Consider the following 24676-nt stretch of genomic DNA (forward strand, 5'->3'; position numbering starts at 1 on the left):
TCATCCAACAATGTCTTTCACCTGGCAAGCCTTGGGTCCAGAAAAAGGGGAATGCCCTATGCCGAGTTCAAAGAATAAGTGAAACAGCACAGATAGTGGTAGTGCTCACTGTAATATGTCCCAGCATTATTGGGTTTTTATATAGTTCACCTTACACATAAAGTGAGTCCCAAGACAATCACATCTTTTAACCATACTCAGCTGAATACATTACATACATCAAGCGCCAAACATCCTCTGATTTTACAGATGTTCATACAAGGTTGTATGAGAATTTACAGAAAAACAAATATATTGAAATGGCAGAAACGTTACAATGAACTCCAAGGCCAAAATATGCTTGAGTTCAAAATCCTTCATCTAGATTGTACAACTGGCAATTGAACGGTATGAAATACTTACCAATCTTGATAACTTGACACATCTACTTTCTTGACGAGTCACCAGATCTCAACTCCCTCTCAAGCTCATCAAATTCCCATTCACCAATTTCTTCTGCAGAGTAATCCCGGTTTACCTTTCCGAATTCAGACTCCAGTTTTGCCAATTCTGCCTCAGGGTCCAGCACCTGCTCTGACTTAACTGGTGGTGGCTGAGGGTCATTGTTAACTTTCCCAGCATTAAGTTCCTTTGCTGCTTGTTCTGTAAAAGAATTTGTAACACTTTCCTGCTGCTTTTCACCAGAGGATATGTCTGTCTCTTTTGTTGGATTCTCCATTTCTAAGGTAGGTCTTTCGATGGATTCAAATTCCTCTCTTAGCTTCTCAATATTGTCAAATAGCTCTTTAACCTTCAGATTCTCTTTACTGAATGGATGCAAAACCAGTAATAAATACTTTTAGTACATTCATATTGTGAGTCTTCATAGAAAACTTACAAATAAGCATGCACAGTCAGACCTGGAGATTTTCCCCTGTTGGGCATAGAATTGCTCTCTCATGTTGTCTACTATGCTGAAAGTTGTTATTATCTGTGATTAAAGAAATAAAACACATAAATTTCCTGAAACGTTGGATATCGCAATATTACAGAGTGCTTTAATCTTGATAGTGAAATAAAATGCATCATCTAAATGATGCTACTGCAGAAAAGCATACTGATACCAGGAAGTTACACTTTACCTTAGCTTCATAATCCAGGTATTCCTCCTCAAGATTCCTCCTTGGGTTCAACATTTCGGAAACATCAGCTTCCACTTTAGATGTCATCGCCAACCTGTCAAGAATAGAAGCATCAGGAATGCACTCAATCGGGGTCATCCAACTATCTTTTTATTGCCAACAAGTCAATACCCTTCATTTAAGCTCTTCAAGTTCTCCACATACTTCCCAATGCGATCAATAAAAGGTCTCAACTCTTTCTGCATCGAAATGGGAAAGAGAGAGATTGTTCACAAGTTTCTCCAAGAACTAACAAAGGGGAAGTGGAAAAAAATAAGAAGCACCTCATAAGAAGAGAGCAGCTGTCCGACCAACTTTGTGAAATAACCTTCATGTCTCTCCAATTCAGCACTTCCAAATGCAAATAGAAAGTAGCAACAATATAAGCTCAGATACTGTGACTAGCAATATAAAGCTTATAAGTAATAGATAGGCATACACTAAAATCACAAAAAACTTGAAGTACTGAAGTTTAAATTAACGTATTTAAGATCAGGGCTTTCCTGCCGCTAAAGCAGACGGCATCAAAGTTCACGAAACATACTTGACTTCCTTCTCCTTAGTCTCCACATATGAACACTGAAGAGACCATGTATCTTCCAAAAAATTGATCCATGTACTAAGAACATCTGCTTCTGCACGACATGAAGTAATGGATTTTGCTAGTTCATCCTCCTGCAAAGTTGTAAAGACATGTCAAGCTTGCAACCAAAAATTGAAACAACAACTCAGAGCTCCTGTAGGTAACCTAATTAGCAATATATAGTATTCATCTATGTGGTTTGACAGGATAAGGAAAAATAGTCAAAGGAAATGCATAGCAGACCTTATTTTTTAAATGGGCAACAATCTGATCATTGGCCTCAAAGAACTGATCCCTCTCTTCCACTACGTTGCGAAGACGAGCTTGTACAGCAGACAGGGAGATATTAACCTTTTTCATCAAAATGCTCCCCCATTAACAATCAAATGACATCATTAAGAAGAAATCAACTGAAACATTGATACTGGCAGACCACATAAAAAAGATCAGTCTCAACTGAAAATACATATATAAGTTACTGTAAAAGCAAAATGAGAAGGACCGTAGGCCTTTCACGAATTGTCTCAATTGAAACTGGACTCATGATCTTCTTACAATTATAGAAGGCAGAGTTTGCATGTGGACAACCCAGAGAGAGAGAGACAGAGACTATTTGCCAAAAGAACAGCAACAGTATTGTATCAAATCCTATGGAATTACTGTTTAAAGTTTAGTCAGTAATTCAAACTTTAAATGGTGGTCAAGAACTAAACCAAGACTTGGCCTCTTTCAGTTTTCAGCATTGTGGCCCTTGTATGGACCAATACAGTCAGAAACAAACTAAATCCCAGCTCCCTTACATCATATTACTACCATGATTCAATATTCTCCGAAATTAGCTCACATACGACTTGCGAAGATTATTCACTCTCATTCAGCCACAATTTAGGCAATCGTTCGTAAGAGCACAAGTATAGAAAAATATAAAAAAGAATAGTAGAAAGATAAAAAATAAAACACCATGATACACCAGGGTACATGTCATTTATCTCATCAGACAATGTCCCAAAGTTGATAAGTTAAGAGGATGAAAACCTTCTTCAATTGAGCTTCAAGTTCATCCCTCTGTTTTTCAAGAACAGAAATTTCAGCTGCTAGTTCCTGGAAAAGAATAATCGAGTCACATAACCACTTCCAGAAAGCAGCAATCATTCAACTAGCCATCACATAGTTAATCCAATTATCTCCCATGACCACATGGATAACTGTGACCATTTTGTTGCCTGCAAAGAAAATTCAATAACTTTGACAACACATAAGAAACAAAATCTCACAGTAATGCGGAAAAAAGAGAGACTTCGAGGAAATAACAGACATAATCTTTCTGAGGCCTGTCATTTCTTCTGCAATCTGCATCACAATGAAGTGACGTTCTATTTGTTCCACTTAAGTTGATCAGTAAAGAGAATCGGACAAATGGACTCAGATTGCCCATCCTGAGAATAATGCTCGCCAAGGACAAAACAATCCTTGAAATGTCATGGCACATGCAAGGAAGATTCAGGAAACAACTTACCCATGCAGATTATGCAGCAGATGCATGAGATTTCAAAATCTAAAGTAGACGACAATTCATACTGTAAGCAGAAGACAATCTCTCTCTGAGTTTTGGGTGGGTTGGATGAGAATATTGAGAAAATGACATCTTGTTAAGAACTGATGAAACAGGTGTGGCTGCATTTTTCAAGTAGATGCTCAATGAAAAAGGTACAACGCTTTATGTTGCAAGGCAACCTCCCACCACATAGAATAATGCTAAATACGGGAGTGAGCTGCTATTCAAAACATTTGTTGTAAATAATCAGGTCAAAAAGCTTACCCTATAAGTACTTCAACGTAAATGGGTGAAGTGCTAGTGCTGTTTGACAATAAATAAAAAGAGGAAGGAAATTATAAGGTATAAAGCACAAAATTTTGCTAGTACAGCGTACAAACTGTAGGCAACAACGCTCCAAATAGGTCCTTCACTTGTGGAGAAATAGACCACGAAAGTGTATTCCTTCCCATAAAGAAGCCATTATTTGGTTATGTTTGAAGATGAAGTGTGTGAACTTGAAGAATCAATATATCATTAATATGATGAAGAATTAGATGGATATCTTGCCTACTCAAGGAGAATCGTTGTGTGGTATATTGTGTTATGACTGCACCAAAGAAGTGGACTAGAGGCATCATTATATGTTTTAAAGTAGGGAAGGCATGTGAGAGTATCTTATGATAAAGTGGTGAAATTTTGTAGCCAAAGAAGCACTGAAGAATTGAGGCTGGCATGGAAAAAACCCTTGTCCAGATGACTCCTTGGTCTCAAAATCTATCTTGTAGATTTCACTGTGGAAGCTGTCATGACTTATGCCCCAAATGTATATGTATCCAAATTAAGACGAGACTAGGTCTGAATAAAAGTTATAAATAGATCAGGAAAGGATTATGATTACAAGATTGAAAGAAGTCATTCAACAGAGCTACACACACTCAAAAGGGGCACCAGAATATACACAACCCAATAGTTTACAACACGGCTTGCAAGTGCTACCTAACAACCCAGGCTGAAGGGGTATACACACCTAATTCTAGCTAAAGCATAAGACCACGCAAACTATTCTAGTCGTCATGTACAAACTATTGCCTACTCACATCTCTAGTCCCTCAATCATTCTTTATCTTGGCTCCTCTAACTCATCTATAGAATAATGTCAGGTGTGAACTGATGCTCAGTAAGGACCGTGCATGCACATGATGCAATATCAACGGTAGATCAAATATCATGGAATAAAAACTAACGTTTTAAACAAACAATATAATGCAACTGTCTATATAGTCAACACATAAACAAGATTATTGTACAACTTCTGTTGATGCTGACACCTTAGATCCCCAATCACGAGCGTTCCGCTATCTCTCCATGGTGGCCTCCTTGAACCATATTACAGAAATATAGTAAACCTACAACCTTGCCCACCCTGGAGCACTCAGTCACATGAATTGAGGGGCTAGGACAGTGGATAGCGTGAAAGTTTAAGACAGGCAAGCCCACCAATGCCTGGCTGAATGCAACCTTATATTCAATCCCTATATATGGGCCCAAAACACATATTCATATGCATCTAGAATTTATGATAGTGTGAAGGTGACAGAAGTCACTATTCTCAGAAAACAGTCAAACACAAAACAGCTGTAGAGCATACTTAAAGAAATTTTCAAAGCCACCAGGATTAGAATAAATTATTTAATTCACCACATCTGTAATTCAGCATCCACTTTTCAAGGAACAAAAATTTGAAGGAGAATTGATACTGGTCGGTGCAGTTACATAATAAGAAAAGAAAAATCACACAAGGGCAAGTATCATAAGCTGAAAGCCAAAACTTTGGGCCATGTAACATTCTCAAGAAGATTGGTTCAACTGCCCAACAACTTGAAAGTTAGTCAAACATTCATTTGTTCGAACAGAATATACTTAAAGAATGGACAGACAATCAAAGTTAAATGGTGATATTTGACATTCACTTAAGAAAGTTAGCTAGATGCGGAAAATATATCACATATTTCTAGAGAAAGGTTAGGGGATCCAACTAAAGTGAGTACATGCATTTCAAAAAAAGAGCACCAGCAAATTAAATCCAAACCTTATCTGAATATCTTCCAACGTTTTTGGTAGAGCAAAATTCTTTTCAAACATGGGGAGACTGATGCAGGAAATGACTGCTGTCTCAGTAAATAATTTTGTTTTAAGTTGCTTTCCCTATGATTCTGGACACAGACACAATCTGATACATGATAATGCTGAAAATATTAAGAGAAGAACACGGTAGCTATCAAATATGCTTCCACACATAGATACCATATACCAATACACAGTAACAAGTATTTCTATAATGTATTATACAGACCAACACTTTTCATTTTAGAAAGTAATACACAAAACATTCTTGGTATATATTTGTCATTTAATTGAATTTATATTTTATAAATCAATTCACAAGTCTGTCATGTTAAATTTGTAGCAAAATGGCCATTTAACAATGCATAAGTAAGTGGCCCACAGGATTTCCTTTTGTGCGCTATCATTCTTTCTTCTCTTACTTCATTGATTCAGCCAGCAACTCCTCTTAACACTCATGGAGTACCCTTATTCAGCCACTAATCAACTATCCTACATCCTCCTTCACCAACCGTGGTACAATACCATGAAATTGGCCATCCTTCCATCTTTATCAATTGCCTCAACCTAAGCAGCCTTGTTTTGCCCATCAAATCTCCAAATGTTGGAAGTTCAAGATCTGATATTTTGAAGAAGCATGTGGAATAAAATGAACAGATCCCAATGTTGCTGTCTCAAAAATGCATATCCCTATCCAACACCAGGTTTCAATTTTTCGTTTTCCTGTCTTATGTATGGACATGTCTAAAGCTTCTCCAACACGTATCAATGCCGTGTTCAACACATACTTTCCGTCTGGTATGTGTTGGGCCAGGCCAATTTTCCAGTGTGTCCCATGTTTTAAAACTTAGATGCCATTTGAATTGTTTAAGCTCTGTCAAAGTTAATTAGGTGAGGACATTTAGGTGATATTGTTTATTAAAGCAGTCCAGGATATTTGTTTCTTACGAAATAGTGCATTAGGGTTATGATTAGGGGTAATCATCATTAATATTTCATATTTTCCCTTCTGTCCTCTTGGGCTTCACACTCTCTTCTTGGGACTCAAACCCAATGAATCCTCTGCAATAACAACTCTCTCAATTTTTACATTTTTCATTAATCTACTGTGTTTGCTTAACTATATAGACACCCTCTAATTTTCTATGTGGAGCAAATTTCCTGCATCACAATTTAGTCTCCACTTACTAAGCTAGTAATCAAGCACTAGCAACTAAAGAATGGTAAGTGGACCTTCTGAACCATAGATTATCACGGCTCTACACATCAGTTACTCGAAATGAGTCACTGACTCACTGACATCTTGCTTCTGCCATCTAATACAATTGAGCTGAGCTGCATTTCATTAAATATCCACCAAACAAAATTCAAATCTAAATACAGACTGAAGTCATACATAACATGACAGAGAATTACAAAATGTGGGAAATGCCTCTCACAAATTTCTCAATAAAAATTTGTCACTCGCTACCAGGGGGTATATCAAGCAAGACATTAAGCATTTGAGAGCGTCATTTTCTATTCACCAAATATAAAAACCAGCTCATCGAGTAAATAAAACAATTCTGACATTGTCACAGATAATCTCACTTTATCATCCTCAGTTTCAGATGTATCTGTGCCTCCTAAAATCTAAATTGACAAATGAATTCCATACCCAGTTTTTCTAGACTTCATGTACCTAGGAATGAAAGGATGACAGTCCCGGGAGACATTACCTTTTCTATTTCACTAACTTCACTGGCTTTGCTCACTCGGAACTTCAATGCATCTTCTTTATGAAGCCTGCCACAGAATTATGAAGCGATATATTAGATAGGAGCAACAACGAAAATTACAAAATTAAACAGAGACTCAGAAATTAAACAAATATAGTCTAAACTGTTTACATCAAAGATTCCTGTCAGACACGGTAATACATATAAGATAAAGGTGCTCAGTCAAATCTACCTACAGTTGCCCTAGATCTAAATAGAATTGGGAAAGAAATTCCACAAGGCCTCATTGTATTTACCACCAAGCATAGTACACCAACAATCTGGTTATCATAATAAATTCACTTCAGAAGAAGAATAAATACAGTAGAGACCTCAGCATAAGACTATACACTAGTTTATAAAAGGGCAACATTTCGCTATAGATAGAAAGGAGCTCACTCAAATACCCTTTCTGAAAGTGCTATTCTACTACTTCTTTTGAAATTGATGAGACTGATCTTTTCTTAGGGTTGGTTCTATATCTTACTGGGAGCTTGTCATGATAGTTTTGACTGGTAGCACACCTTCAGTTGCTAGTCTTATTCATCGTTTCTACTTGATATTTAATTGCATCCCAAATTTTTCTCTTGCTTAATTTATTAACACTATAACATTGTTAGGTTATTACCCCAAAAGTTGTTATAAGATACTTGGCAGTCAAGTATGTTATTCTGTTGGTTCTGTTTATTGCCTCATGCTATCCACGGTTTACGTTGTTCAAGGTAATAATGAATATTACATCCACAATGAAACAGCTGATGATTATGCAGAATCCATTCAAGATATGAAAAATTATGTCCTGTACATTAAAACCAACAAACAGTGAGGAAACAGAAGGTATAAATATATTTCAGAAAGAAGAATATAAACAAGAATGATGATCATTACAGCAAAAATAGGTCATATGAGAGAGTGGAAAGGATAATAGTTCGCATAGTATTATCAACATAACTTGTATGATATAATAAGGAAAAAGAGTTGGAAAACGAGATAATAGGAAAAATGACAACAGAGTTTTCTAGCACAAGAATAACAAGGGTAAGTGTCAAATGAATCAAAGGCGTGTGAATAACTGAAAAGAATTAGAATAAAGAAAATACAATTTTCATAAACACTTCTATACCTGTTATCAGAGATGCGCTTCTCAGCTTTTGAGGAAGAGCTCGCCAAAGATTCCAACAAGACTTTCAACTTATCAACCTGTAATGCTTAAAAACAGATTCAGACATCTAGAGTATAATGCCATTAAGATTTTTCTTAGACAACTTGAAGCAGATTACTAATCTATTAAGATTTTTCAGAAAACTTGAAGGAGATGTCCTCCACAGGTATGCTCGCACAAGTTTTATAGGTCTTTTATTCCTATGGAGGCAAAGGACACAAAGATTACAAGAAACTGGAACTGACAAAGTATTAATGAAGAAAAATGGTGTGACGAAAAGAACCTTCACATTTTTGATGGGCAAATGTCAGTATATGATTCTTATTAACACATGTAATCTACAATAGAAACAAGACAAGGTAATCCTGATGTGAACATCAAAAGGTGCTCTACTCCAAGAACAAATGAAACCTCAGAATATAAACAGGCAGACAACTATTAGTATGACTTTTGAGAATGACTATTAACTGTGTCCCGCAAGAATATGAGTGAGATTATAACCAGAGCAGAAGGCCCGCAAATATACCTTTTGAGAATGAATTTCAGCTGTGTCTCCATATCTAAGAGCTTTCTTTTTCAGTAGAAGCCCTTCTAATCTGGAACAAACTCGGATAGGCGCAAGTGCCGCTTTAAGATCCTAATAAAGAAAAAAGTTAGACAGAATTCCAGTCATACTTGTAATTCAGCAGATCTAGATCATTGGATACACAACAACACTATTGCTAGATTTTTGCCTTGGAATAGAGAGTCTTTATGCAGGTAACTTGGAAATAATTGCAGTTTTAACCAGCAGAGCAAACTTCTTCCAAATATATACAAAACAAAAGAGACAATGGGTTTTCTTTGTTGTCTACAACTCGAGCCTTGCTTCAGCTAATTCGCAGCTGGACATAAAGGGGTCAAAAAGAAGCCAGCATTCAGCACAAGAAATTATATGCATGTCTTATATATAATCATATGCAGAACATATCATTAAACAACTCCAAGACACAAATAGGAGCATAAGCTTTTTACCAGTTCGATTTAAGATGGTGTAACTTCAGTATTTAAATTTTAATGCTTATGTAGTAGGACATTTTACTGATCCTTCATACCACATCTCATTACTGATTATAGATATAAATAAACATATATAAAGAATGTCGTATCTCACATTAAAGAATCTTCGACAAAATTGTATTTTAATCTTTTAAGCAGTGTAGTTCTTGTGAAAAGATTATGAACACAGTTGCTTTATTGCTTTAATTTCAAAGCGGAGGAATAATTAGGAAATGAAATTCCCAATAAAAAGTATAAATCATTTATAATTATCTTCTAAATTATTTATGTCATCATTTTTTTAAATTGAGAAATAGCTTTACCTACCAATAGTAATAATAGTAGCATGATTTTCAAAAATTTCAAAAAAATTATTGCTGCCATTCTAAGCAAAACATTTTGAGAAATGCAACAGACTGCAGGATCTAGTAGAACATTATCAAGCTTCTTTTTTTTCATGTGAAGAAAATCAAAGTTATACTCTTTTTGCAGCATACCTTTTCTGGAAAAGAACATATGACTTGCTTCATTAATTTAGATTACTGGGACAGTAATGTGTGTGTGTGTCTGTGGTGGGGGAGATAATATATGTCATACACATACATTATGCATACATAATATTTATGCATTCCATGTACATGCACTTGTGCATTCATCGTTGCCCCATTTATTGCCTTTTTCCAAATTAAATATTTCAGTCATATTTATGGATATCTATCGACCATGCAAGGAACTCGGTAATGCTTGGCTACATGGTTTGGTCTTTTCCGGATTGTTAGAACGAAGAAAAGCTTGTCTTTCATGACCATTGGTAAAGACCTTAAACTTCCCATATAAAACCCAATTTCATAGTAAAATATAAGCTACTATATATGGTTATGAGTTAGCTAATAGCACTTATTAACCAATTCTATTTTTCAGTTATATCTTGTCCCTGATGCCGCAATGGGCTCAAGAAACTATTTCCAGTTTCAGGATTAAGCATAAAACAATAGATATGAGCTAAACTCAAAAACAGCTATTCAATTAGTTCGGAAAACCAAAGCACTATATGAAGCCAAATTAATATAATGAACCAGAGAGGATACAAGTATTGAGCAATACATCAATAGTCCAGTCACATTTATAACCTGCAATTGACTAAAGGCATAATAAAACCCCACTGAGAAGGATGCTACCAAAAGTTCAATAAAAGAACAGGTGGCTGCAGTTATGTTCACCTCTATTGTCGGAGCAGTGCTCTGTTTAATGATTGTTTCATGAACATCACCACCATGACTATGTGATGCTCCTAATTCATCCAGTTGTTTCTTCAAAACAGCGACTTCTGCATTGATTCTGTTTGTAGACATAGGTCAAAGGTAAGAAAAAACTCATTCCATGAAGTGGAACCACCACCTTGCCCTTTCCTTTAAAGAACCCATCATCTTCAATCAAGATTCAGTTAGGTACTCATATGAAAAGGGTAAAGGCATAAAGCCAAAGAACACACTGCTCAAATTGGCTCGAATTTTTTATAAGATAAATATGGTTGGACTTTTCTACAAGTCAATCTGAAATAACTTCCAATTCTCCAAGCTGCAGTCAAGTTCATGTAGTTGTAGCTTTAATATGTATTTTCTAGTTCTTTAGGTATTGAAGTCAAGCTTGAGAATTATCAAATAGTTAAAAGTGACATAGGGTCCTTGCAGTACTTAGTTCAGCATGTGGACTACGTTTCAAATTGAGGTACATTACAACTTGTTGCCATGCCCACACATGACCACAATAAGAAACAATTTTCATATGAACATATGTTCTGTGTAATCACTATTTACTATCTCATAAGAACATATGATGCATGTAATCACTGAATTAGTTTGCATATTCTGAAGGGCATAGAAAAGGAAGTGAAAAGGAAACCCATTTCAGGTACTTATTTCCTGCATTCAAATTACATTCATTTTACAGTATATATCACAAAAGTGCATGGTGATAGCTTTTCTAAGATATATTTAGCAATGATGTGCCAATTGTACACAGATCATCACTATCCACAGGAGAAATGCATCTTGAATTTTAAAAAGTTGAATATATTTTTAAAACAATCTCTTAATATGGCAGCCTCTTTCCACTGAAAAGCAATAGAAATTGCACACAAACTTGCATCCTCTGACCCTGACCCTGTCACCTAAACTAGAACAAATAAAACTAAGACATCCGGAAGACTTAAGTTCTACCAAGAAATAATGCCGTCACCAGGCGAAATTATGTAATACTATGTTAATACATTAGTCACTTAACGTAAACTACCAAATGTTTCATCAAGAGGGAAAGTACATGCAGGCGAAAATAAGTATACAAACTGGGCATTCTTTAACCTCTGAACATCAGCATTGACTTTCAACCCTGTGATGGCTCCTTCAGCAAATTGAAGCAATTCCTCTCTCTTAACCTACCCAAAACAGTAATATTATCAGCTACTTTAGACACTCAAAATTCAGATACATAGGATCCAGTATTAAGGCATATGACTTGCATCTTCAGCTTGCATTCTAACAAACGAAGCTAGAGGTCTTTACATTTGTCCCTAATTCAAGCTTAGGGCATTGCAATATGAGATCACTGCAGACATAATACATTTGCAGTGTTGGAGAAGATATTTACAATCGTGCAGCCAAGACTATTTTCAATATTGAAGCAGCTTTCCACAAATAGATAAAATTGGGTTTGAACTTGTACCAATACTTCATCTTGGTAGCTGGAGAAAGCTTTTGCAAGATCTTGAATGCTGCTCACTATTGCATTATGCACTTCTTTCCCTCCTGTGAGGCAGAGACTGCATGTGCACAATTTAGTAGAAAGACCTAGTACAATAATATTTCATCTTATATGCTCTCTCTAAGTTAGGACCCAATATCGTATCAGCTAACATAGTGAAATAACTCACCCAAACAATTCAAGGAGCATAGAAACTTCATCTTCATTTGGAGCTTCAAGAATCTAAATCAAACAAAAGAAAAGAACAAATTCAGATAATAATCTGTACAAAACAGCAAGAATCTAATTTTTACATTCATAGTATTGTTATTTGAGAATACAGCTCAAGACGTAAGGCTTGACCAATCAATGAATTCAAGAGTTTTCCCAATTAATACATATCTCAGATATGTACCATAAAATTCACAATGTAGCATATCCAAGAAACAATAACATGTGCCCAAAGTTTAAACGCATTCTTGGGCCAAGAATTATTGGCTGCTGCAGTTACTCATACCAGTGACTTTTGTACACAATAGATGAACAACCAATATCTTACTAGCCCTATAAATGAAAGCATGATCATGGTTAAAAGTTCATGAACTGCACATAAATTCATTTCAGAAAATACCTGGACTTAGATAATCAAACCTAAATGACATACCATACATATGGATATTCCCTCCAAAGCCTGACTGCAAAGAAAGACATCACGAAAAGTCAAAGGTTCACCCCCCATATCTGGGTCCCAGTACAACACCTGCCAATTTGAAAGAGATTATGTAACATAACTAATTTGGATCCATGATAAGTTGATTCAGGAATAAAGACAACCAAAATTGGCAAATAATCATGAATGGTGAATATAGATTCAATTACATGATTCATATTAAGAATTTTAGACAGGTAAAATTCCATCTTTTATCAAGCGACGGTGACAGCAAGAACCAGACACAAATCCTTTTTTGTCAATAACTCCAATGCAAGGAAGATTAGTCTTCATAAGTTGTAAGAACAACAAAAAGTAGATCGCTTAGTAGGAAATCTATAAATTTTATATGCAAGTTCAGCTACTGTGGTGCCTCATGTCCTATATATAGAACAGAGAAATCTACTTGCAGGAATTACTGAGAACTCCATCCAACATTGGAGAAGGTGTCAAGAAAGTAAAGGGTATGAAATTCAGTATAGAAAGAGCTAAGAGGATAACAAATACAGAAAACTAAAGGGTATAAAGAGAAAAGCTAAAGGGAAAACCAAAGCGCGTGAGATTCATAAGAAAACTAAAGGCTGTAAATGTAAATCAGTATAGGAAGAGCAAAACAGTTGATATAGTTGGTACAAAGATTTTTAAATCAAATGCTATACTGCAAAAGTTCGCCTATTAAGGCTGCACTTCAAGGTACTCCAGATCATGGAGAGCAAAGAGCACATACCCAGCCTAAACCGCTATTAGGTCTCATTCTTCAAAGCAAACAACTTATGAATATTAAACCAGCTTTACACTCTCCGGGATTAATGGCATACTTATTCAAAGTGCACCAGGAAGCTCCCATTGGCTAATTCATGCCCTTGCCAGTTGTCTCATAGAAGGGAAGCACAGAAACTTGAGCACTCAAGGAATGCTTTACCAGGATCTGAATTTTAGTCCTTTTTCATCCAAATCATGGCTATTGTTTTTCCATTATAAAATTTATAGTTTGGCTGCTGCAATAGGTTTAGAAGAATTAAACATAAGTCCTATTTCAAGATATTCTGGCTCTGATGATCTAGTTCAGATTAATTAAAGGTTCATTGCTTCCAGGTGAAGTATATCGATCTTTCTATATTATTTTATGCATATATGGGTAAAACTATATGTGCTTTACTTTCACAAAGCATACAAGCTAGCTATGAACATTGTGGTTAAGCCCCACGGGAGCTAGCACCTTGGTAAATCCGTATCTTTAATGAGAGAAATATATCAAGATGAAGTAAAAAGAAGAAATGGTGGAAAAGAGGATGAGTTCGCTTTTAGTAATACTAGAATGAAATAAAAGTATACCTATACATATACATAAAAAATAGCTAGCTAACCATTGACTGTCTTCTTGGGCTCTCCTTTGGTTCTTCAACAAGTTGATGCTGCTCATTGTTCTTGTCCTTATCTTCAAGAGTAATACCATAAGATTTTTCAGTTTCTTTCAGGACAGCTAACCATCGTCTCATCAACTCAACTCTCTCGCGTCCCCTGCATGAAATGGAAGCCTCTTCCAACCTTCGCACAGTCTGCTTGAAGCTTTTAATGTTTCGACCACCCTGACAAGATTAATTGGAGAATTTATCAGTAGAGGCAAAAGGTCAAAACAAAGTACAGTAAGAGGCTAAGAGATACTAATCAAAATAGATCATGAGAACATTTTCATAATGTAAGAACTCATATTCCTTTTCTTATATTCAGGTAGTGGATATCTTCTGATCTATATTACCGGCTTCAAAGTACTAGCTTAAAACGTCTTTTTCTTATTACTGATTAAACCCAAATAATATTAAAATCAAAATTTGCACACAGTAAGAAAGCAAAGTTCTTTAGCCAAGTAACTAATATATTTTAAAACTCCATCCAATCCATCAATATTGTGTCAACATTGCTTCTATGCATACTACGTGAAAACCTTCAATGACACAATACTAGAAACAAAGTAACTAATTTTTAACAAAGTTCAAGTTTGCACTATTCTGTTTCATCTCAATACAAACTAATTTCCCCACATCCAAGTTGAAAATATTCTGTTTGACTCCAGAAAAATATACACAGCCACCTCAATCAATTTTTTTGAAATTAACAAAGGAAATGATAAATGGTTGAAATAGAAATAATTTACCATGCGATCTTGGAGGAGTTTGGCGCCCTCGGCAACAGCTTGGCCGGCTTGATGAACGACGGAGTCAGCATAGTTCTTCACGGTGCGGGTGAGGTTGTTCTTGTTCCCCACCTCCACTGCCTTGTTGACCGCCGATCGCAACCACGACATTATTTGTAGCTCTCAATCCCAAGACTTCTTTTTCTAATTTCTACTCAATCAGTAAATTTGATTACTTCTCTTCCTTGCGATCTTCTGAATGAATTTATGCGAGGGGAGAGAATGCATGCAAATTGAAGTTGCTGGGTGTCTTGGGGGGTTTTCCACGGCTTCGGCGAGATGAGAAATTGACTGAATCCCTGGGTAAGAATTTGCTTGGTGTAAGCTTTGCGGATAGAGATGGCAATTGGGCTTTCGACCCGAACCCGTTCTATTTGGGGCCGATTTGATATTGCTTTTGGTGTTCCGACGGGGTAAGAATTTTATACCGGACTGTCCGGATCCGACTCATATTTTATATATTTTTTATTATTTATTATTCATATATCATATATTATTAATAAAAAAATTATAGTATTATATGTAAGTTGAATTAAATATCTCAGTTGATTTAAAATTGTTGTAGTTGAGTAATTAAATTATTAAATTTATTAGATTTAATCATTAATATAGTTAATTTACTTAATTTCGTCGGGCCTATTAACTGAATGCATAATTATATGTATTGATTTTTAATTACATTCTATAGCAGCAATAAATTGATGGAAACTTATAGAAATATTCGAAAAGTATATTTAAAAAATATTAGAAAGTTTTATTTGAGAAATATTATGGTTACTGAAAAGAAAAATGAGATTTTCGTAATAATTTTATTTAAGGATGTTATTAAAAACGATAGTTATAAAGAATTAAGGGGTTTGATTAAAGAAATTCTTATGAGTAAATTGATAAATTAAATGTATATTTGAGAAGCTTAGAAATGTAGTATTTAAAAAAAAGTGGAATGCAAAGTTGAATTTCGATATAAATAGAATATAAAAAGATTGTCGGGAAATATACGAATATCACATAATATCTTATTTAGAATTTACGATATTTATAAGGTATTTATTATATATATTATGATTTATTATAGGACGTGACTATAAAGTGGAGGATTGAGCAGCTCTTCGTGTTAACTGAATTGTTTTGAGATTTTAGGTAAGTATAGCTAATTAAGTTTACATATATATATATTCTTAATATTGCATACTTAATATTCGTTGCCAAGAATTGACGACTTACTAGACCAATTAAAGGGGGTTACAACATTTTGAAAGATCAATTTGAGGTCTTGTATTGACTTGTTGAGGATAGCAAAGAAAAACATACCAAAAATAACTTTCCACACTCGTTATGGTCACTATGAGTTCTTCGTGATGTCATTTGGGTTAACAAATGCACCAAAAGCATTTATGGCATTGATAAATCGTACATTCCAAGAGTACATGGATCAATTTGTTATTATTTTTATAGATGACATTTTGGTGTATTTGAGGAGTAGGGAGGAGTATGACCAACATCTGGTGATGGGGTTATGCCCGACCTTTCAAAAGTAAAAGCTATTATGAAATGGAGAGTACCGAAGAATGCGACTGAAGTCAGAAGTTTCTTGACGTTAACAGGGTATTATAGGGGATTCGTCGAGGGCTTCTCCATAATCATCAGTCCTTTGACAAAGTTATTGAGGAAGGGAGTAGTATTTCAGTAGACTCAACAATGTCAACGAATCTTTGATGAGTTGAAGAAAAGATTGACCTCAACTCTGATTTTGGTTTTGCCGTCTGGTAGCGGTGGATATGTAGTGTATACAGATGCTTCTAAGTAGGGTTTGGGTCGTGTATTAACACAACATATGAAGGTAATTGCTTATGCATCTCGCTAGCTGAGGACTCATGAGTTAATTTATCCCACGCATGATCTGGAGTTGGCCTCAATTGTGCATTAAAGATTTGGAGACATAATTTGTATGGAGAAAATCTTATATTTTCACTGATATAAGAGTTTGAAATATATTTTGACGCAAAAAGAATTGAATTTGAGACAAAGAAGATGGATAGAACTGTTGAAGGATTATGACTATACTACTGATTACCATCCAGGAAAAGCGAATGTGGTAGCAGATGCTTTGAGTAGAAAGAGTTCAAGTACATTAGCTAGTTTGGGAAGTCACAATCTGACATTGCTACTGGAAATGAGATCTATGAATACAAAATTGAAAATTGGTCAAATGAAAGGATTTTTGGCAACCTTGCAACTTAAGTCAAATTTTGTGATCAAATTAAAGAAGCACAGACTCAAGATTCTTTCTTATTACGGATTCTAAAGAGAATGAAACAGGGTAAGAAGTCAAATTTTTCAATAAGAACTGATGGAGTGATAGCGAACGGGAGTGAATTTGTGTACCCGACGTAGATGGGTTACGAAGGGAGATTTTGCGAGAAACTCATAATGCATCATATGTCATGCATCCTGGTACTACAAAGATGTATCGGAATTTAAGACTGTACTATTGGTGGCAAACAATAAAAAAGGATGTGGGAGAATTCGTAGCTAAATGTATAACATGTTAGTAGGTAAAAGTAGAACATCAGGCGCCAACAGGTAAACTTCGATCTTTATCAATACTAGTATAGAAGTGGGAAAAGATTACTATGGATTTTATCATAGGGTTGCCACATACACTCAGGAAGCATGACGCTATTTGGGTATTATGGATAGATTAATGAAATTAACTCACTTCTTATCGATACGACTCGGTGATTCTTTAGATAAGTTAGCTGAGTTGTACGTTTCCGAAATCTTGAAATTACATGGAGTACCTGTATCTATTGTGTTTGATAGAGATCCTCGATTCACCTCACAGTTTTGGGGAAGTTTACAAAGAGCGTTGGGCATAAAATTACATTTCAGTACTGCATTTCATCTTTAGACAGATGAGCAATCAGAAAGAACAATTTAGAACCTGGAAGATATGATTAGGACTTGTACAATGGAGTCTAAGGGCAACTGAGATGATCACCTAATTTTTTATGGAGTTTGCAAATAACAATAATTTTCATTCTAGTACCGGTATGGCCCCATACGAAGCTTTATATGGAAGGAGATGTCGCAATCCAGTATGTTGGGATATTAAGGGATTACGACAATTGGAAGATCCTGAATTGGTGTAAGAAACGGTGAAAAAGATACAGATAGTGAAGAAGTATTTGAAAGCAGCCCAAGATCAACAAAAAAATTACCTTGAAAAACACCAAAAGGAGATGAAATATGAAATAGGTGATAAGGTTGAAGGTATCTCCATGGAAGGGGATCTTGAGATTCCGCAAGCAAAGAAAATTGAGTCCAAGATATATTGGGCCATATGAATTTGTTGAATGGATCTCCAATTGGCTTTCTAGTCATCTATTCCAACAACAGTTGCCCCATGCATAAAGCTAATGTGGTTCCTGAGGTCAGAGGTTTAATTTTTGGACTGTCACACCTACGAGGTTCTAGTCATACCGACAATACCACATGGCTTCCATTTGACAACTCATACGAGTCAATTCAGTGAAATTGACTACTCATTTTTCAAGCACCTACTAAAGTGAATAGATGTCACACATCTATCATTGATGAAATACAAACACTCATTATATGAATGCATCATTTAATTCAAGTTTCTAAAGAACTCTTCAATGCCCATTTTTTAGGGTTATCAATTTAAAATATTTTAGATCAACCACCGATAGTTGGTTTCATAGTTGTCATCAAATGCACGACCCAACTTTATTGGTTTAACTATGGGCTTTATTTGCTGATGCCTTAAAAATACACTAGGCTCAAGAATGGGCCCAACTCACATGAGGTCCAATAAAAAGTTCCCAAGTACAAGAGGCCCAAGAGAGCTAGGCCCTTAGGCCTCAGCCCAGGTACCCGTTTATGGCTTTGAGGAGAGGTGGTTGCAGTGAAAGTTCACTGACCCACGAGGAGGGATAGTTTGGAGCTCGATCGCCTGTCCAAGCAACGTGGCCACTTTACAGGTGGGAGGAAGTCATTCGTCTACTAAGGAAAAGAAGCCACAACGTAGGTTGTGATAGGGTTTGGATCTGCATAGATCTTCCACTCAACCCATCAACCCCCTAGGAATATGGAACCTATCTATATATCTATAAAAGTATGAATGAGTTTAAAAGTTGCTCTCTTTTTTTTTATTCGATTAAATTAACCTTGTAATATTATTTTAATAAAGATAAAAATGTAAAATAATATCCTTGTTAATTTCTATTGATTGCTTTTATATTACATGTAGTGATTCTTATTGATTACTTTTCACATTATCCACACTTATTTACTTTTCACAGTGTACTTATTTACTCATATTAATTCTTTTAATATTATATGCATAATATATTATACTTACAAGATAGAAAAAATGCCCTTATGATATAACATGAAATTACTAAAAAAATTCAAAGGATGCATTAAAAATTTCTTAGCATAGGTACAAATGAGAATTAGTTAGATTACTTTTTATAATAAAAAAATATCAATTAAATTAATTGTCATGTAGAGAAAATATTTTAAAAGCAAAAGAGATTAAAAGATGAATCAATTAAATCACTTCCCCTATAAAGTAAACACTTTTTGCTGTAAGATAAACTAAAATGTAATTTGAATATTTGAGGTATGACCACTATTTGTTATATAATTCGTTATTCGTTTACGATATAATAAGAACAAAATATTATAAATTAACACTATGTACTACTATTTACTTAGTGTATGTTTATTTGAACCAAATATGATAAATTAACATAGAATTTTTATTTCAATAATAAATTATTTGGTATAGTTGGAAAAAATTAATTAAGAAGAACAATTGAGAATTGATTACTTAAAAGTATATTAAACTACAATAAAAAAATTACAAGTTTAAATTTTTATGCAATTACAAAAAAATGAAGCAAATACCATAAACTTCTAAAAGTTATAATTTCTTTTGCATTTTTTAAAAAAACAAATCATGCATGAAAAAATAAGTATTCAATTACTATTCAGTAGCATCTCATAGACATACATAACTTAAAAATTAAAAAAAACAAAAAGTTGAATAATCTTTTCAAAAGCAATAATCCAAACTAAATAGATTTTAAACTTAATATTCAAGTTATATATATATTGTTATTCAAGTTAATAATCTTAGCAAGGACACCAACACCAATTATAACATATATATAATGAAATAAATAACATTTGGTCATAGTTCACTGGTAAAAGTTCAGTACAACTCCCATTCAACTGCACCTAACATAACTCTTTGTTGAAATTAAAATAGATCGAGAGAAGATGCACAAAAGCAAAGCAAAGCAAAACAAAACGTAAGCTCTTATTAGACTGTTAGGCCTCTGGTTGACTAATTGAATCAATCACGCAATCATATCCTTCAATTATATATTATTCATATAATAAATATATATAGAGTACTAGTTGTGTAATTTATTTATTGGATAATTTACATTCTCCTCTCTTTGGATTTAGTGTAATAACATGTAAACTCTATATGGTTTGGGAAATTACATCTCGTACTTTTGAGGTTTGCTTTCGTCTAATATATAAGTTCCCATGTTTAGTCAAAATTCATCGAATTTGCTGATATTAACAAAAAAATTGAAAAAAAAATCTATATTTACCCTCGATAGACTTATTACTGATTTATTGCAGGTCAAATAAATATTTTTATAACCAAATTCCACTCATACGTTTTCATGTGTTAATGGATGATAGTAGATATATCTTCACTGTGATAAGGATAGTTTAGTAAAAAAAAATATTTTAACTTGCGATGAGTCAGTAATAAATCAATGGAGGATAAGTATCAACTTTCATTCAATTTTTTTTATTAATATCTTCAGATTTAGTGAATTTTGACCAATAGAGGGACTTACTTATTAGATGAAAGCAAATATTAGAGGTGTTAGATATAACTTTCTAAATCATAAAAGGTTTACGTGTAATTACTTTAAATCTCAGGGGAAGAGAGTGCAACGATCTATCTATTTAAATATGATGAAATCCAATTTAATCTAATATATTTCATTTCGGAATAGTGTTTGTGGTTCATAGCCCAATAACTCCCGGAGTTTGTTCAGATTGGAGCAACTTTAGCGACGAATATATCCAATTCATGATATTGATAGGCTTGATTACAACCAACCAAGATACTTTACACGAGATCGGCTTGCTAGTCAAAATCCCACTGGCATTCAGCATTAATGTTGAAAAAACATCTTAGGAAAAGCTTAGAAAAAAAAAAAAAAAACCCAGAAGGAAGGAAAGAATAATAGCAAAGAGCAAAGGAAAGGGAGATACAAAATGGTAAGATTGTTAAGAAGACAAGAGCCAAAAGAGGTGTTGGTTTCCAGCCCGATTGATCAACTCCGCCGGTTACCTCCTCTTGTTCTTGCTGCCCACCAGCAGGGACAAGTAGAAGAGAATTCTGAAGAAAAAGCCCCACGCAACAGTCACCCACAAGCAACTCCACTTGCTGAGATCAGTGATCCCTTGCTGCTGCAGTATATCCGCTCCTGTGGTCACGCAAGTTGTGCTGGTGATCTTCATACCCAAGGAATTGCTCAGGCTGTCCAGAAGTTTAACCTTCAATGCATTTGGAACTGCACCCAATGGGGTGTTGTCGAAAATTTGAACCCCGCGCACGAAGCACTTCACCGGATCCTCGAACTCGTTCTGCAGCACAGCCTCGTATGGATACTTTACGAGGGATATGTAGTGGAACCAAATCCAGTAAGGCGGGATGCGGTCTCGGTTGATGAAGAAGCCGCTGAAGAGCAAGAAGTAGGCCAGAATAGCTACCACGATGGTGTATCCGAGCATGACGTGAGGCACAACTCCTGAGAGGAATGTCACGAAAGAACTCCCCGCCCAGAAAGAAGCGAAGATGATTAAGAAGTAAAAGAAGAAGCTACCGTCGAGGCCCACTGCCCAGAAGGTGGTGGCAGCGAATGCAAGTGATAGGAATAAGAGGGATGGAAGTGACACTAATGAATGTGACAGAACATAAGACGATCTTCTGTAAGCATTATAAGCAGTTTCCCTCATGAAAATGTACCTTTCTTGGAGGAAAACCGGCAAGGCATCAGCGCAAGTGTAGAATGTTGTGGACATGGCAAATGCAAAGAATCCGAGCCTTTCCTGAATCCCTTTGGGCGAGTTATCGAGCCTCCAGAACATGGTAGCTAAGATAAACCCGGTCACCATGACTGCACCCAGGCGGACCCCGAAAAGCTCTGGCATACGCCGGGAATTGGTGAATGATCTTTTTGACAGTACGGCCATTTCAATCCATGAAGGATTTGCAAATGTGGGAACCATTGATGTAGGGCTGTTGGCACCATTTGTAGCAGTAGCACCAGAAACTAGCTTTCCTTTTGAAATGCTGGCACTTATTGCCTCTTTCAGTGACAAATTTAGAATATTTGCTGGGGATTCAGAATTCATTTGATTGCCTCTCTTTAACGCCTGCCAAGACTTGTTGAATTCTACCAGGCTTTTAGTTCCACCGGGTGAGCCCTCCAGTTCCCGAATCAGATCGAGAGCAAACTCAGTCCGATTCTCGTTATCTGGAATCGGGTGCCCGAAGTCGGAGAAAAACACTGGCAAATTTGAAGGAGGGCCACTATAAACTGTATGCCCACGCGATAGGAAAATCATCCGATCCAACAATCCAAGAATCCGATAACTCGGCTGGTGGATGGACATGATAACAATACTTCCGCTCTGCGCGATTCTCTGCAGTACCTTCACCACCATGAAAGCGCTGGTGGAATCCAGGCCCGAGGTGGGTTCATCCAGAAACAAGAGGATTGGATCGTGAATTATGTCGATTCCGATTGAAACGCGCCGACGCTCGCCGCCGGAGACACCGCGATGTCCCTCATCACCAATCACGGTCTTGGCGGCGTTACGTAGCCCAAGTTGATCGATCAGGGCTTGAACTCGGAGTTTCTTCTTGGACTTGGAGAGGGTTCTCGGCAGCCTAAACTCCGCCGCAAACATCAAGGTTTCTTCCACAGTGAGCATGGGGAATAACAGATCGTCTTGCATCACATATGCGGAAATCACCTTAAGTAACCTCGATTCCAACTGCTCGCCGTTGAGACTGATGGAGCCCTTTAAGCTTCCTTTCGCCATACGATTGGCCAGAGCGTCAATCAGAGTGGATTTCCCAGAGCCAGACGCACCCATAACCGCCATGATCTCACCGTCCCGCGCCTCGCCTGAGATGTCATTGAGAATTGTTTTTGTTGCCGAGAAAAGAGTTTCACCAGAATCCGGATCCGCGGCCGGCTGTCGTCGGAAGAAGTTGGTGAGACTAACTTTGCGGCGAACTTTAACACTGTAAGTGATATGGGTGAAGGAGAGAACAAAAGGGAGGGAACGGGGCTCAACGCTGCTGGTATCGCTCACGTCCAGCACTTGGTGCACCGGAGTCTCGTCTCCAGTGACTTCCTTCCGCACATCTCCAACGCGTTTCAGGAGCTGGCCAAGGGTCGGAGAAATGCACGCGTCAGCCCGTGACATCTCCGCCGCCACTTCTCTCCGGTCGTAAAAGGGAACGCTATCCCGAACTGGCGACGGGGATGACGTATGGTCTGCTACTACTCTCGACATGGCAGAAATCCCTCACAAACGTATAGCTATTATTACTATATATGCAGCTGGTAACGAGTAGGTAAGGAGTTGTACACCAACAAGAAGAACAGGAGAAGAGTAATCAAGAAACAGGGAGAAAATTAACAACTCCCCACTGCAATTTCTGTTCCTCCCAGACAAGAAAATGGGAAAACAGTGGGTATTTTTATACACAGGAGAGGCTAAAAAAAGAGTGTGTGTGCGTGTGGGTTTGAATTAAATGATTCATGCATGATGGGGGTTGGATCCTTGCTGTGTTTACTTATATGGATTGATTCAGCGGAGAAGGATAGATGTGAGAGGTGACCTACACCTCCTAATCTTTTATCTACACGTCTGGTTTTATTCAACACAGACATGTGGATGGATGCTTCTTTTCTGTGTTATTAAATTAGGTGTGGATGGTAATCTACTCTGTGCCACTCAAATGAGGCATACTTTGTCATCACTAACACCCAACTCTTCCCTCATACTTTGCTTCTTCACATAAGAAAGGAACACACTCTCTATAATTAACTAATAATTTGTGATGCATTCAAATTCTGTATTATTTTATTTGAAATAAAATATTTATATAATAATAAATTAATATTAAATTTATAAGAAAATTAATTGGGAAGGTAGATGAATAATTAAAAATAAATTAAATATTAAAAAAGACGCTCTCCCTTAATATATAGTATAAATTTAGGGATAATTATGCTGTTCTTTTATAAAATTTGGTGTAATTACACCAGGTAGACCTCCTATGATTTGAAAAATTACATCTAGTATTCCTTTTGTTTGTTTCCATCCAATTAATAGATCCATCCGTTAGTAAAGTTTACCAAATTTGCTAATATCAGCAAAAAAGTTGAATGAAAATTCATATTTACTCTAATTAACTTATTAAAAACTTATTGAAAGGTCAAATAAATCTTTTATTACTAAACTACCCTTATACATCATCACACGTTAATGCATGTGATGATGTACATTTTTACCCGTAAATATAGTTTGG

At 36.0% G+C, this 24676-nt stretch overlaps 2 protein-coding genes across 3 annotated transcripts; both read right to left on the bottom strand.

Moving 5' to 3' along the window:
* Positions 1 to 163: 163 nt before the first annotated feature.
* On the bottom strand, positions 164 to 15346 carry LOC105179672 (structural maintenance of chromosomes protein). Of its 2 annotated transcripts, none has more exons than XM_011103320.3 (18): positions 14965 to 15346; positions 14177 to 14398; positions 12765 to 12860; positions 12291 to 12343; positions 12083 to 12179; positions 11707 to 11795; positions 10582 to 10699; positions 8850 to 8960; positions 8285 to 8361; positions 7123 to 7189; positions 2779 to 2844; positions 1987 to 2094; positions 1705 to 1835; positions 1445 to 1511; positions 1293 to 1360; positions 1122 to 1215; positions 900 to 970; positions 164 to 806 (listed from the first exon to the last, which is right to left on the bottom strand). In XM_011103320.3, the coding sequence occupies exons 1-18, from the start codon at positions 15112 to 15114 to the stop codon at positions 425 to 427; spliced, it is 2067 nt and encodes a 688-aa protein (XP_011101622.1). In that variant the 5' UTR covers positions 15115 to 15346; the 3' UTR covers positions 164 to 424. The 2 variants fall into 2 exon arrangements, with proteins under 2 accessions (XP_011101622.1, XP_011101623.1); XM_011103321.3 differs by having other exon boundaries at positions 11722 to 11795; positions 14965 to 15344.
* Positions 15347 to 21141: 5795 nt separating this feature from the next.
* Positions 21142 to 23923, bottom strand: LOC105179673 (ABC transporter G family member 1). Its single transcript, XM_011103322.3, has one exon. It carries the CDS (start codon positions 23653 to 23655, stop codon positions 21412 to 21414), a length of 2244 nt encoding a protein of 747 aa, XP_011101624.1. The 5' UTR covers positions 23656 to 23923; the 3' UTR covers positions 21142 to 21411.
* Positions 23924 to 24676: the final 753 nt, after the last annotated feature.

This window comes from Sesamum indicum, linkage group LG4 (assembly GCF_026168435.1).
Source record: "Sesamum indicum cultivar Baizhima isolate 11 linkage group LG4, ASM2616843v1, whole genome shotgun sequence".
NCBI classification, from domain to species: domain Eukaryota; kingdom Viridiplantae; phylum Streptophyta; class Magnoliopsida; order Lamiales; family Pedaliaceae; genus Sesamum; species Sesamum indicum.

Excerpts from the sequence above, each read along its gene's own strand:
- LOC105179672 (XM_011103320.3), bottom strand. The coding sequence starts at position 15,114 with ATGTCGTGGTTGCGATCGGCGGTCAACAAGGCAGTGGAGGTGGGGAAC. Across the intron at positions 2,095-2,778 it reads TTGAAGCTCAATTGAAGAAG|GTTAATATCTCCCTGTCTGC; the intron begins GTTTTCATCCTC and ends TTGATGAAAAAG. Across the intron at positions 1,216-1,292 it reads TTGAAGAGCTTAAATGAAGG|GTTGGCGATGACATCTAAAG; the intron begins GTATTGACTTGT and ends TATTCTTGACAG.
- LOC105179673 (XM_011103322.3), bottom strand. The coding sequence starts at position 23,655 with ATGTCGAGAGTAGTAGCAGACCATACGTCATCCCCGTCGCCAGTTCGG.